The sequence below is a fragment of the Oryzias latipes genome, chromosome 23 (genome assembly GCF_002234675.1).
Source record: "Oryzias latipes chromosome 23, ASM223467v1".
Lineage (NCBI taxonomy): Eukaryota > Metazoa > Chordata > Actinopteri > Beloniformes > Adrianichthyidae > Oryzias > Oryzias latipes.
Genome location: NC_019881.2, coordinates 6,900,086 through 6,915,353, shown reverse-complemented (window position 1 = coordinate 6,915,353; position 15,268 = coordinate 6,900,086). Strand labels below are relative to the sequence as shown.

The window sequence follows — 15,268 nt, the reverse complement described above, 5'->3', positions numbered from 1 at the left end:
GGCATCGTATGAATCTCTCACTTAAAGGGCAAGTGGTGAAATTAAGATGTTTTGATGCCTTGTTCTTATGACTAAATAACCATGTTTCACACTTGTACCCTCCGTTTATCTCTGTTTACTTATGTTTGAAATGATAAAAAGGGAGGGATGTTAGAGTTACGTAATTATCATTTACTTATGCTATAATCACCATTATATGATTGTCTCAGTTCTATCTTTCAGTAAAAAAACAATGAAAATGAAAAGTTCTGATTACAAGAATATGATGTCCCTGTTTTTCCTGATAAAATGACCCCTGTTCATGTCTGCAGCTTTCAGTTTTCAATAAAAAGAGGCTCCATGTTCTAGGAAGGCAGATCTCCTCTGTGACAGTTCGATTGACAGTTCGATTGACAGACCGATTCTCCTTCTGCAGAAGTCTAGCAAAAATTCCCATCTCCTGTGTGGTTCTTCTCTTTATTAAGGAATAAGTCATCACCCTGACAATGACACCACGGTACTCTTGTTTCCTGTGGCCTGAACCTCATTCAGTCTTTTGTGTCTCAACCTTAATAAATGTGAACTTCTATCAAAGAATGTGCTTTAGAATCAATCTGCAACATTCCTGTAAAATAAACATACTGTAATGATCCAGCTAGACCGTCAGCTTACTGGGGAAGCAAAAGCCAGACTGCTATTTAGATGGCTTCCTTGGAGAGCTGTCCATGCCCCATAAACCGCACGGCCCCGGACAGTTTCAGGCAGAATAAACAGGAAGAAAGGCAATGTCTCCGTTTGAGCATCAAGCCTGTTTTTTCAAGCACATATACAGCCCAAACAGCACGGGGTGTTACTTCAGCTTCCAGCCCTCTGACTCAAGGTTTCACCCCAAGCTCCCCACTTCCCATGAATCTTAGGGGCTGAAGGCGGGGCCAACCCCCAGGTCGCTACAATACTTAACATTGTGATTTCCAAAAGTAGTTTGGAAAGATGCTCATTAAAATGTGCTTCCTTAATTAATAAAACCAAAAAACGTTTCAATGGCTTTAAAGAGACTTGACTTCTCGACTTACCAGTACCCGTCTCTGCACTTTTACAATCAAACTCTTAAATCTATTGACCAAATGTTGTTAAATTTCATCTGGAAAAACCGTATTCATTATTTAAAAATAATTTGTACTAATGAACGCCTATCAGAAAGGAGGCCTACATTTTGTTATTATAATATTGACAAAATCCCAGTTAAACTGCTTTTCTCAGACAGATTCTTCTTTTATGAACACACATTTTCCCCTCATAACTTTTGTATTCAGAATAACAGATACATACTTCATAAGAACAAATCTTTATTTTACAAGAATTGGTTTAATAATAATATCCTGTTGGTGGGTCGGCTTTTTAACCACAATTGACAATTACTCAGAAATGAAGAATTTGAAGTTTATCTTTTGCTGTTCCTCTAAAAGAGGATGCCAATGTTTTTGATGCTACAAATGAAATCTGCGAACTCTGCAAAAATACTGTACTTGATGAAAATATATATATTGTTGAAAAATCCTGTTTCAACTTTGCCTGAAAGAATCCCAATGTCATATGTGCCCTTTTTCAACAAAATGTAATTTCTGTTCCCTCTGCTGTCTATTAGAGAAAAACGTGTGCCTGACTTGTCCTGGAAAAATATTTAGACTCTGCATCAGAAATTTTGAATCCATAACAAGATAAGAGATGTCTCCTCCAAACTTCTACATAGATTCTATCCCAATTATCACTACATGTTACGATATAATAAGACAATTAACCTCAACTGTACTCTTTGTAAAGAACACCCAGAAACAATCAGTCACCTACTTTCGAACTGTTATATTACAAATCAAGTTTTAGAAAGAATGTGCATATTTTATAAAACGGAAATTTGATTCACAATGTCAGATGAAATTTGAATGTCACATTTGGTGTACATGAAAAGACCACAAAGTCAAACATAAAATTGGTTTTATCACAAAGCAATGGAAATTCTTCTAAAGAGAAAAGGACTCGTCATGATTAGTTGGGGAGGGGTTTGTCCTCCCTGTTCATATGTATGTTCAGACAAAGGAAGGGATAAAGGACGTTGATGTGTTTAGACCGCTGGGCTGCAGAGGTATCTGCGCCTGTTGTGACCATTTACTAAACCCCCTTAATTGACGTTCCACTGCGAATTGTTCAGAAAAAAACTAAAAAAGGAGAAAACACTGAAAAAACATACACAACCCTTACAGTAGATGCCATTTTCTCCTGTTTAGGTTGGTTGTAAATTCAAAATGAGGGGAAAAATGCATATGCTTTGATTGCTTTTTTTTTCTTTTCTTAAACCCTTGTGCTATCCAAGGCACTTTAACATTGGGAGTGGGGTCATCTGGACCCACTAGACAGTGCGCTGAACACTTTTTCTTCAATGATTTGTGATCTTTACTACATGAAATCCTCTTCACCTTTCTCCTCCTTTGTCATGGTAGGGATAACACATCAATGTAAGGGTGGGGTCATTTAGACCCCATAAGATAGCAAAAGTGTGTGGGGGGGGTCATAGGGTTGCTGGAGCTTATCCCATCCACTGTTGGTTAAAGACAGGGTACACTCTGAACAGGTCGCCAGGACTGCCTGGACACATGCATGAGCTCCACACATGAAGGACCCAGCTGGGAATCAAACCACAGCCAACGGCTGTAAGGCGAGAACGCTAGCCACTACATCACTGTCCAGCCCTTTTCGTCAAACAAAAAGAGGAAAAAAAGAACAGTTTCCGAACATTTTCCAAAAAACTTCTTTATGGTTTTGTCTCTTTTGCTAATTTCTTTTAAAAAATCAGTTCTTTCTCTAAAAGTTGTCTGACTTCATACAGATATCATACTTTGTGTTCTCACTTGTACTTCAAAAAAACCTTCTTACTCTTAAAAACAACTTTTGATGGGGGATTGGACCTTTTCTAACACTCCTTCTTTTGTTGTCACGTGGTAAAAAATATTTCTCTGATATATAGGCGCTAAATCTCCCAAGTCCTCTATACAGATTGTGAATAAAAATAACAAGACACCAAAGTGCTTATATTTTCTTGGTAACAAAAGGCTGCAACACTTGGAGGTCTTTTCACCGTCTTCACACGCTGGAGTCTGTCTCTAAGACAGGGATATAGCTGTTTGAAGCCTTGGTGGCGTCTCCATCCGGAGCAAAAATGACCAGCAGTCTCTCCTGCTCCCTTTTGGTTTTGGGTAATTCTCCAGATGGTTTGATAAGTAACTGCACACGCTGTAAGAATAAAAAAAACATGAAGAACACCGTTGGTTGGAATCAGTATGCAGATGGAACCACTAAACTGACTGATCTTGTTTTCCCTGAAATCTAAAGCTAAGTTTACACTGGACACAAGACGTGTGTTCTTGAACGCGCTAAACGCACATTCTTGAACACGCGTTTACCCCATGGTGTTCACACTGGACAAGCAGGGAGGGGCTTCTTCTTTTTCTACTGTTTCTACTGTGCATGTCTGCCACCTACAGTTGGAAGAGGCTTGGTTTGAAATGTCAAAGCATTTCTTGTGAATCTTGCTCCAGGCTTTTACCTTAAAGGTCTATTCCAATATATGAAAGACGTGGTGACATAGAATTCCAGCCAGACACAAACCACATTTATTAATTTTCAAACAGTTGGTACTTCCGTGAATTAAAAGGGACGCCATCCATATGTTAATACCAAATCTGAAATCCTGATTGGTCAAAGTTAAACCTGGTCTGACTTTCAACGTCGTAAAAAATGCATAGCGACGCATGAAGACGAGAGTTTTGAATGCGGAAACCTGAAATGCATGTGTACATGCATGTACACAGACTTTTGATTGAAAGTGGTTGTTTGAACGTGCATTGCCATGGATAGTGTGAGCCTGGCTTGACTCTGCTTATTTTTCAATGCTTCCTTCCCTTCATTTAGTCAATTTAACTGTTTCAGGAAGTTCCAGATTCTTTTTGACTGGACCAGGGGTCTGCAACCTAATGCTCCGGTGCCACTTGTGATCATTTTATGCCTTCATTGTGGCTCTTCTACTCCTTCATTGTGGCGCTTCTACTCCTTCATTGTAGCTCTTCTATTCCTCCATTGTAGCTCTTCTACTCCGTCATTGTAGCTCTTCTACTCCTCCATTGTGGCGCTTCTACTCCTTCATTGTAGCTCTTCTACTCCTCCATTGTGGCTCTTCTACTCCGTCATTGTAACTCTTCTACTCCTCCATTGTAGCTCTTCTACTCCTCCATTGTGGCTCTTCTACTCCGTCATTGTAACTCTTCTACTCCTCCATTGTAGCTCTTCTACTCCTCCATTGTGGCTCTTCTACTCCGTCATTGTAACTCTTCTACTCCGTCATTGTAACTCTTCTACTCCTTCATTGTAGCTCTTCTACTCCGTCATTGTAACTCTTCTACTCCGTCATTGTAACTCTTCTACTCCGTCATTGTAGCTCTTCTACTCCTCCATTGTAGCTCTTCTACCCCTTCATTGTAGCTCTTTTACTCCTTCATTGTAGCTCTTCAATCAATCAATCAAACTTTATTTATAAAATAGCGCTTATCATGCATTTCGTGCAGCTCGAAGCGCTTTAACATTAAAAACAAAAAACACACAACATTACAGTAAAAACCCAACCCACCCTACACCCTTCCCACTCCCCTCCATTAAAGCACATGACCCACGACAATGAATGTTGACTACCAATGCAAGTTAAAATAAATAAATAAATAAATGAATAAATGAATAAATAAATAAAAAAGCAAGCAAGCAAACAAGCAAACAAACAAACAAACAAGGCTTGGCTTTGCTGTGAGGAAACGGCATTTGGGAATCTCTTCATACCAGGAGCCAGCCCGGCCACGGGGGCATCGCCACAGCGCCAACCCAGACCGGGACAACACCGGGGTCCACTTCACAGCCGTGAGGCTGCAAAATTAAACCCCAGCCGCCCCAGCAAGGGCAAGAACTGCAGCAACAGCCACCGGGCAAGCCGGCAACCCTGGCAGAAAAGACTCCCACAAGAAACACTGGGGCTAAAATCATGATAAGATACTAAAATTATAAGATTTATTAAAAAAATAAAATAAAATAAATAAATAAATAATAAAAATAAATAAATAAAAAACTGAGAATAAGATGCATAAAATGAAATTAAATATAGTATAGAATATAGCCTATAATAAAACTTATAGAATAAATTAGCAGTTAAAATCAACTAAAAGCTAAATTAAAAAGGTGGGTCTTGAGCCTCTTCTTAAAAACCTCTACAGTCTCTGCGGCCCTGAGGCTCTCCGGAAGGCCGTTCCACAGGCGAGGACCATAATGGCAGAACGAAGCCTCACCATAAGTTTTGGTCCTCACCTTGGGAAAAACTAAGAGGCCAGCACCGGAGGACCTCAGGGTCCGCGAGGGCTCATATTTTAAAAGAATATCATTCAAATAAGAAGGCCCAAGACCATAAAAACATTTATAAACCATTAAAAGAACTTTAACTCTTCTACTCCTTCATTGTAGCTCTTTTACTCCTTCATTGTAGCTCTTTTACTCCGTCATTGTAGCTCTTTTACTCCTTCATTGTAGCTCTTCTCCTCCTCCATTGTAGCTCTTTTACCCCTATTAAACTCATTCACAAAAAGTTGAATAACTGTATGTATTTGAAGCTCTGTGAACCACAGAAAATCAACTGGAGGTCAACAAGCACAGCCAGTATTAGGGCATAAATTAAAGGTTTTTAAGCAGGCCTTATGGTTAAAAAATACAATAGCTATCTCCAATTTAGTTTTTGTTGGTTTGATTTACAAATTTCTGACTGAGATACACCACAAATGGTAGAATGAACTGAGTTGTTTTTTAGTTTTTTAATTGCTACCTACTACATTTCAGATTGGTATATGTGGCACACGGTGTCTTTTATTTTGAAAGGAAATTGTGAACCTCTGTCAAAAAACAGGCTATTCTTCTCTTTATTTTCATGTTTTATTTTTGCTGAAGAACATCAATAGTTTGTTTATATTTATCATAAAAGTTGGATTAATATTAATACAAATCAGTGTTGTTGTGTTTTTGTGAAGGGTGAAGTGAGACTTCCTGGCCCCCATGTGATCAGTAAGACAGTGACCAAAATGTCTCTTTAAGTGTTAAAGGTTTGATACCCTTGGACTGAACAGACCTGATCCAGGCAACAACAACAAAAAAAGGGAGGGGGACTGAAAAACAGGCAGGATGATGGATCTCAAAGCCTAAAGGGTGGGCAGCCCTGGTCTCCACTGAAATGTACATCTCTAAATATCAGACTAGATTATACATGTCCAGATTTGAAGCATACCTCCTTCAGAGTTCCCTGGGTGGTGCTGATCTTGTACACCATCCACAATGGGATGCAAATCATGGAGGAGAGGGCGAGCAGCCATCCAATGATGTAGCCCCACCACGGGTACACATAGACATTGTTGTACTTCAGCGGAGTGTATTTAATGAGGGAGAAGGCAAAGGTTCCCTTCAGAGACAAATGATGAATCAGAAAAAAATAAAAAATATAGTTATTTGATATGCCGCAAAGAACACTTTAGCCCGATGAAGAGGAAAATCTGGCGCCGATTGTCAAAGTGTGAATGATAGATTTAAAGTGGCTCACAATGCAGGTTGCAGGAGTGAAGAACAACCAACAATATTTGATGTAAGGTCCTGGACGGTAGCCGATCATGTCCTCAATGTTGTCATAAAAGCGATCTGCTCCTGTGGACAGACGTAAGACAGGGATCAAGCTTTTGGACGGGACGTGCCGATTGAATTCAGGGAGAAAATCCTAATTCTTCTGTCGTTTTTCTCACCATAAACCCAGGCAATGCAGACCGTCTCAAAGATGGACATGAAGAGGAGACACATGCCGCTGGCTGCATAGTAATCAAACAGCTGGAAGACATACATGCCCCCCTGAAGGAGAAAGAAAACATTCAGACACGGCGTTTCATTGCTACGTTTTACAGAAAATCCCAACATTTAAACTGAGTTTATACCACGTTATGTAACGTTACAAACTTACAGACATTTATCAAAACAGAAGTCAACAAAAACAGGATAAAAAGATGGTTTGACATGAATTGTAACTGCACAACACACATCGAACTTTATTTATAAAGTACTTTCATACAACAGTAACGCAAAGTCCTTTACAGGCTTAAAACAATTAAAAACAAAATTATAAAACACAAAGAATCCTTCCGACCCCCCGGAACCAATTTAAAGAAACATAGAATGATACATAAAGCTCAATTTTTAAATAAAAAATCGAAACCAAAGTGGAAACTTGGCTTGAAACTGAAAAAGCTGTATGTTTTGTTTAGTTTGTGGATTCTGGTTTTAAAGTCAAGTCTGCATGTGAAGGAAATGGTGATGAAATGTGTTCAGAGGAACAAAATCAATGCATCTTTGAGAAGAGGATGACAAAAGCAAGTCACAAAACTTGAAATACCTGACATCGGTTTGGGGTTTATTTACACATTTTTCGGTAGTTTTACTTATTTGCAATAAACCTGTTTAAAGCTTTCAAATCCATCCTGAGGACTGTAGTTCACATTTCTTTTGAAGGACACCCTAATGTGTGGAGAACAAGGACTATGAGAAGACAAGCAGGCCACAGAAAGGAAAGCACAGCACAGAGTAAGGCTAGTTTTGCAGCAAAAACTCATTGAAATTCGTAAGTATTTCCACCTTCCAACTTGAAGCAGCAAAAAAAAAAAAACGTGTAAAATTTAGAAAATTGCTCCAAAATCTGTTGGTTGTGATGACAACAAAGAATAGCTATTCTTACTCAAAGGATATGTACAGCTGTCAGCAGTGGATGCAGTTTAATATTTTCTTTTGGACATGAACACAACTGGGATTTTGTTTATTTGTTATTTTATGAAAGACAGATTTGACGACTGGATTACCACAAAACTCCTGACTAAATTAGGCAGTGTTTTACTCGGCCAGGAGTCTGCTGAAAAACTGTAAGGCTGCAAAAAGCACATGTAAAGCACATGTAATGTAAAGTTATCGCTTATGCATAACATAAGCGATAACTTTACATTACTTTAGATCAGAGATAAACAAAAACAAACATATTTGGGGACATTTTCATTGCTTCTTCTAAAGTGCAGAGGAGATTATGTTTCTTTATGAAATAATGAGTTAGTTAAAGACAGTTAACATCAAAGACCATCTCCAATGAAAATCATGTTTTTAACATGTTATTGTGGCTTTTTTTGATGATGGAGGACATATATGAAGAAAATTAAGCTCAAAGTTGTATAGTTAAAAGATCACTGCTTTAAAGAAAAATCTAAAGAGGATCGGAGTGGGACTTTAAAGTGTGATTGGGTACGTTTGAGCTGTTCTGGTAGTAGCAGATCAGATATATGCTGGTGTGTCCTTGTGAGCTCTACCTCCATCAGCATGATGAGACCCATGAGGAAGGAGAAGAGAACCACGGCTAACAGGAAAAGCTCTCTGCGGTTCTTCCGGCGGAACACAGTGGGGTACATGTCTACAACTGCTGTCACCAGGCTCTCCACGCATACAAACTGGACAGGAAGAACAAAAAAAAAAAAACAAAGACAATCACGCTTTTAACAAGTAAAAAACTGCTAAATGCACTAAGAGGGAGGAGAAAGAAATATTCAAATTCACCTGACTGTCTAGTCCCAGAAAGACAATCATGATGAAGAAGAGGGCGGCCCACAAAGGGGAGAAGGGCATCATGGATACAGCTCGGGGGTAAGCAATGAAGGCCAGGCCGGGACCTGTGAGTCAATGAGAAAAAATGTTTATCTCAAAGCTACAAAAAAAAACCAAATAGTTGAACAGAAGCTTGGACCCTAAAACTGAGCCTCACCAGACTCTGCTACCTCTGAGATGTGAACGTTCTGCTCATAAGACATGAAGCCCAGGATGGAGAAGATGGCAAAGCCGGCGACAAAGCTGGTGCCGCTGTTCAGTAGGCACAGAGCCAGGCAATCTCTGCAACGCACAAAACATTTTCCCCAAAAGCCTATTTTTTCCAGCAATAAAAAAGGGATTCTGGGACTCGTGTTGTTCATACCTGTAGCAGTTATTGTTGTATTTGTTATAGCTGCCTAGAGCGGTCAGGGAGCCCAAACAGATGGCATAGGAGAAGAAGATCTGGGTGCCGGCGTCCATCCACACCTGATACATGAAGAGATAGGTTTTCAGGGAACTTTCTGAGAGGAAGAAACATCCAAACTCGCTAAAAGTTGTTTTTTGTCATCCAGGATTTTTGCGTCATAGTAGTTTGAAAGCTCAAAAAGTACAACAGTTTCCACCTTTTTTCAGTGTCGGAGTTGTGCAACTAAAATAATTTGAGCCTCAGCAGTCAGTCCTGTACTGTTTTTGCAATTCCTCAAACTGACCGTTAGAATGAAAATGTTGCCCCTGCATACTTATAAAGTCATGAAAATGTCCACACACCTACTACCTGGTGAAACGGAATTTTTGAAATGCCATAGTTAACAACCCCCCCCCCACACACACACACACACATAAACACACACACAGACACACGCACACACCTTTCCTATTGGGGAAAAAAAACATAGGAGCGGGCAAAACCATCAAAAAAATGAATGGAGCCAAAATCTCTTATGGGGCTCAAAAATATATTTAGAATTATATGTATAAATCCACAAACGAAACCAAAAGATGTGTCAGGGATATCAAAAGGAAGTGTTAATACTATTATGGGATGTCTACAGGACTTAGGACTTGGTGGCCATTTTGTGGCAAAATGGGAAACGTAGCGATTTTCATTTTTGCTCAATATGGCAAAAGGAAAACTTCTGTTAAAGCGATCTACACGAACATTCATGCACACTTACACCAGCTTAAAACTGCAACCAAAGCTAGGTTGAACTTTGACCTTGCAACGAGGCCGCCATCTTGATTTTTCCAAAAATTGTACCTTTATTGTCTCCTACAAATTGAAATTTCTCCATGTGATTTTCATCTATCGCCTCCTGATTCCTCAAACATCATCAGGAAGCTAGTCGGGGAAAAAGAATATTGTAATGAGGAGTTCCACAATCCTCAACAAAGAATTCAGATTTTGAATGGCGTTAGCGTGGCAAGCTTGCAAAAGTGGCACTCCCCTGTTGCTCACAAAGTTTTTGCCAGATTATTGTGAAAATGTATTGCACGAAATGTTGACTCGAGTGGAACAAAACAATATGACATATGATATATGATATATTAACATATAAGGAATGGTGTGGCTTAAAAAAAACCTGTTGCCAAGGAAATTCAAAAATTTCCTTTGGCCAATTCTTCTACAAATAACATATACTTGTTTATCACCCCCCAGCAACCAAAGCATAACATGGTTGCTATGGAGAAAAATCAACAGAAAAGCTGCAGTTTTGAAAAAGGTGTTTTTTTTGCATGTAGTTGTCACATGCAGTAATTTGGATTAATGTACCAGACTCAAGAACAGCTTTGACCAATTGAAAGAAACTGTATGTCAGATATTAGCTTTATGTTTAGTTCTGTTGGTAGGCACAAGGGTGGATGGATCATCATACGGGCCTCTGCAAAACCTAAAAACCCACAGAAATACTAAGAAAAAAATACTAATCATTGCTCAAATGATGATGGCAAAGTGTTGCATGTCTGGTCAATCTAAAAATACCCAGCAGACTTGTGTGGCAGGAAAATCAATGCGGCTTTGAATGTTGCTAGATTGTTTCTGCCCAGTTTGAGGGGCCATTCGTGAGCTGCCAAGATTGAAATGAAAAATGTAAATGTTCAGCCACAGCATTTAGCCCAATCTGATCCCTGAAGCGGTTGCATCTGATGCAAAATAGATTGAGGCACCAGAGATGAGGACCCCCACCAGTGCAGTCTGCTGGAGTAACACAGGTGGAAATTATTTCTTTATTTTTTTTTTGGTACCAATTTTCTTCATTGCTATAAAATTCCCAGCTGAGCTTCCTGCTTTCAGCGTACATGGTACCTGCGGGTCAGCCAGTCGGCCCAGGTCGGGGTACAAATAGAACTGGATTCCAATCTCAGCACCAGGCAGGGTGAGGCCTCGGATCAGCAGCACAATCAGCATCAGATAGGGGAAGGTTGCGGTGAAGTAGACCACCTAGATGGAGATAAAACATGGAGAACATGTCCAAACCTGAGACAGGCTAACTGAAGAGTTCTCATTTAAAATTATTCATTCATCATTCATCTTCTTCCATTTTGTCCCTTTCGGGGTCACGGGGCTGCCGGAGACTATCCCAGCCACTTGTGGGCGAAGGCATGGAACACCCTGGACTGTTTGCCAGTCTGTCGCAGGGCCACACACAAATTTAACTCTCACACTCACAACTAGGGACAATTTAGATTAACCAATTAATATCTGAGGCATGTTTTTGGACAGTGGGAGGAAGCCGGAGAAAACCCACGCATGCACGGGGAGAACATGCAAACTCCACACAGATCTAAAATTATTCTTTTAGACAGAAAAAAAAGGTGTTGGATGTGCTCTTCGGAGTTCAGCCACCTTTCCTGTGGATTTCACTCCCTTCCAGATGCAGAAGTAGCACATGACCCAGGCCACGAGAAGACACAGCGCCAGGTCCCAATTCAGGGAGCCCATCTGGTCGATTCCGGGGGAAATCCTCAGCGCCCTTCTCCTGGAAACCAAGCAAAGGAGTGCATGATGGGAACTTTGCAGTTGGAACACCAAATGATGAAGAGCAAAACAACATACTCCCAGAATTCAATAACTGGTGAGGTGGAGTTTGGGTTCACCGTTTGATTGATTGACGTGTTTCTCCGTTGGAGTTCCACGCAGTTTTCTGAGAAAAGAAAAATACAGGAACGATGTGGAATTTCTTTGCGCAAGATCTTTAAAAATCCCCCAAATTTTCACCTGTGTTCCATGTGTTGTTGCAGGAAGACCAAGGGAGGTCCCAGGAAAACGAGAAGGAAAGGTAGAAGATCCCCCAGGCCAGAACGATGATGTAGTAGAAGTTGAGCAGAGTCACAATCACCTGGGTTCCATAACCAAGACCTGCAGTGGAGAGTTCAGAGGAGTTCCTGAGCTCCACACCTGGATCATTCTATCCCTCGACATACATGACTAGGTCTTGCCTTCAAACAAGGGGCTGATCTTCCTCCAGCAGGTGATGCCGCCCTCGCTGGTGTACTGGCCGAGCGCCGTCTCCAGGAAGAAGACGGGAACGCCGCAGGTGAAGAGGAAAATCAGGTACGGAATGAGGAAGGCACCTGAGTCCAAAACAAGGAAAATGTCGTCTTTTAGAGATGCAAACACACAACAGTTGCACAGTTTTTGCCGCTTTAATTCATCAATTTTATTTGTAACGTTCAGAGAAGCTTGAATGCACAAAATCTGACCAAATTGGGAGTTCGGCCTCTAAAAATCTACTGTTTGCAACAACAACAAAACACCCAAAATATGTTTTTGAACCCCAATGTTTCCTTTTTTCGGCTTTGGCCCTTTTGGGGGTGGGGGGGTGGGGAGATGTTTTGAGTACTCGGATTTGCGGGAACAGCTGCTGTGAGAAAAGAGCAACAACAGCTGTCTGACCCTGTTCTACCCTGACCTCTGACCTCTGTCTGACCCCCCTCTGAAGAAAGACACGGACATCCAATTTAGCAGCTACACAAGCATGTCCAAAAACAAAACCAGAAGGGAGGGGGGGGGTCCTCAGTTGGAGTCCTTACATTGGAGGAGAAGTCTCTAAAAAGGAATTGTTAATTCTGTGAGCCGGATCAGGTCACTCCAAGGACCAAACGACGGGACTTTTTGAGTTTTGATCCAACTTTCTGGCTTTTTTTTATAGTTGTGTAGAAGTTCTTCCACTCGCCTCCTCCGTTCTTGTAGCAGAGGTAGGGGAAGCGCCACATGTTCCCCAGGCCGATGATGGAGCCCGCCACCGACAGGATGAACTCCAGCTTGTTGCTCCACTGACCCCGCTCCTCCATCTTCTGCTCGGAGGCCGGCAGCACATCCCGGCTGGCCCCATTGGGAAGGCCTGCTTTGGCAGAATCTTCTATGAATTACAGCAGAAAGTCACAAAGTCATGCCCCTTCCCCCCAGTTTTACTGAGATCTTGTTATTTGATCCGTTGGTCCAGAAGCCGCTTACCTTTCATTGCAGCCTAACGTCTGTCTGTCTCGAGGCTGAAGCAATATTTGCGCACGCTCATCCATAAACACTCAACCTTTTGCTATATAACGCCATTCCAGAAAGGGGCGGGGCCTTGTAATGCAAAACCAGGGCCATCCTCCTCTCTCTGTCCCTTCACTTGCCCCCATCTGAGCAAAGTACATCACCGGCCACACGTCTCTACGGTTAAAAGAAGGTGAAACGTAAGAGTCCAAGAGGAGGAATCTCTGACCCGTTGGCTGCTCAAATCCAAATTCAGCTGCTGAAGACAGAAATGGCAGAAAAACATGAAAAAGAGAGAAAACGCAGAAAAACATGAAGATGGAAAATGCAGAGCAAAAAAAAAAAAAAGAGAGAAAGAAAATGCAGAAGGACAAAAAACAGAAAATCCAGAAAAACAGAAAAAACAAGACAAAGACAAAAATTGCAAGAAAGCATTCAGAGAACAAAACAAGCAGAAAAACAAAAAAGGGAAAAAATACAGAAACACAAAAAATCTAAAAGTCAGAAAAACAACAGACAATAGAGAAAATAAAAATAGAGAAAAACAAAAAAAAACATAAGATGCAGCAAAAGACAGAAAATGCATGAATACGTGTAAAGGGCTAAAAATACTAAAAAACACAAAAATGCAGAGAAAAAAAATCCAATAAAAAGACAGAAAACCCAGAAAAACGTGAAGATGGAAAATGCAGAGCAAAAAAAAAGAGAAAGAATAAACAGAAAAAGCAAGAAAAAAAACAAAAACTGCAAAAAAACATTCAGAGAACAAAACAAGCAGAAAAACAAAAAAGAGAAAAAATACAGAAACACAAAAAAAATCTAAGTCAGAAAAACAACAGACAATAGAGAAAATAAAAATAGAGAGAAACAAAAAAGAGACATAAGATGCAGCAAAAAAAAAAAAAAGAAAAATCACCAAAAAACGGAAAATACAGGAAGAAGTGTAAAGGACAAAAAATACTAAAAAACACAAAAATGCAGAGAAAAAAAATCCAATAAAAAGACAGAAAACGAAAAGAAAATAATGATGAAAAAAAATATCTCTATCTGTGAATTAAATTAACTCAGGTGCAACAGACGGCAACCTCTGAGGGTCATTTTCTGTGCTTTCATCTGTTGATGTCACTTTTTGAGAGAAGGTCTCCTCCTTTCAGAGACAAAGGCCAGCTGCTCAGACGGAGGCCGAAGCTGCTCCATTGAGTTCAGTCCGGATTCAACCCGACTGAGTCAAAACTCCCCCAACCGGGCCCAGCCATGGTCTACAGAATTCATCCATGCGAATCCCAAATGTCTGAAGCAGAACTCCAAATAATAGAACAAGCTTAAATGTTTTCAGCTGAAGGGAGATTAGTGGGAAAAAAAGAAAAAAAAAACAATTGCAAAAAAGACAACATGGAGTTTAACATGAAGGCCAACATAGTAAGAATCCACCACATGCGTGACAACATGCAAAGATTAACTTTACAGGGTCACAGGGTCATTCCAGAGTCTGATGGATGATTCATGAACAGTAAGTTACTTCCACACTGCAATACATTACAGATACTAATTATTGTCACTTTGAAGTAATCCCTTACTTTACAGTATTCATATCCCAATGTTACAGTGACTTCTGGATTACGTTGTAGTTACTTGTTTTTTTTGTAAAAAACCTGCAGATCTAGAACACAGAAGTCTATACAGAGAGACGATCATGGTTTCCACATTTTTCTTTAAACAGCTAACTGGGGATTTTAGGGTGAAGTGTGTTCATTTTCAGCTTGCATGTATGAAGTTTATATTTCTTTTCTTCCCATCATGTTGGGTTTTATAATGAGTCAATGGAATTTTCATAAATCTGTAGGTCATTTTAAAGATAAATATTTCCCATTTACTATGACTGTACGGTGAGAAACCTCACTTAAGCGGACAAACGCAGAAAAACAGCATCTTTGAGCTGATTTTTCTTCTCTTAAAAAGTGTTCAGACGTCTCCCCCAGGGAGTAATTCAGTGTAGAACCGCCACTGCTCTTGGTGGTTCCAGCTGTCATCAGGTTGAGACTGTGACTGTAAAGTCCTTTGAGCTATAATGAA

The 15,268-nt window shown here is 40.3% G+C and overlaps 1 protein-coding gene across 3 annotated transcripts; it reads right to left on the bottom strand.

Moving 5' to 3' along the window:
- Positions 1-2,466: 2,466 nt before the first annotated feature.
- Positions 2,467-13,493, bottom strand: LOC101161687 (sodium- and chloride-dependent GABA transporter 2-like). Of its 3 annotated transcripts, none has more exons than XM_023952505.1 (15): positions 13,172-13,493; positions 12,891-13,076; positions 12,154-12,288; positions 11,933-12,073; positions 11,771-11,858; positions 11,561-11,693; positions 11,021-11,155; positions 9,098-9,201; positions 8,891-9,015; positions 8,686-8,798; positions 8,442-8,579; positions 6,846-6,948; positions 6,650-6,750; positions 6,341-6,511; positions 2,467-3,264 (listed from the first exon to the last, which is right to left on the bottom strand). In XM_023952505.1, the coding sequence occupies exons 1-15, from the start codon at positions 13,176-13,178 to the stop codon at positions 3,115-3,117; spliced, it is 1,830 nt and encodes a 609-aa protein (XP_023808273.1). In that variant the 5' UTR covers positions 13,179-13,493; the 3' UTR covers positions 2,467-3,114. The 3 variants fall into 3 exon arrangements, with proteins under 3 accessions (XP_023808273.1, XP_023808274.1, XP_023808275.1); XM_023952506.1 differs by having other exon boundaries at positions 12,891-13,061; XM_023952507.1 differs by having other exon boundaries at positions 12,891-13,058; positions 13,172-13,492.
- Positions 13,494-15,268: the final 1,775 nt, after the last annotated feature.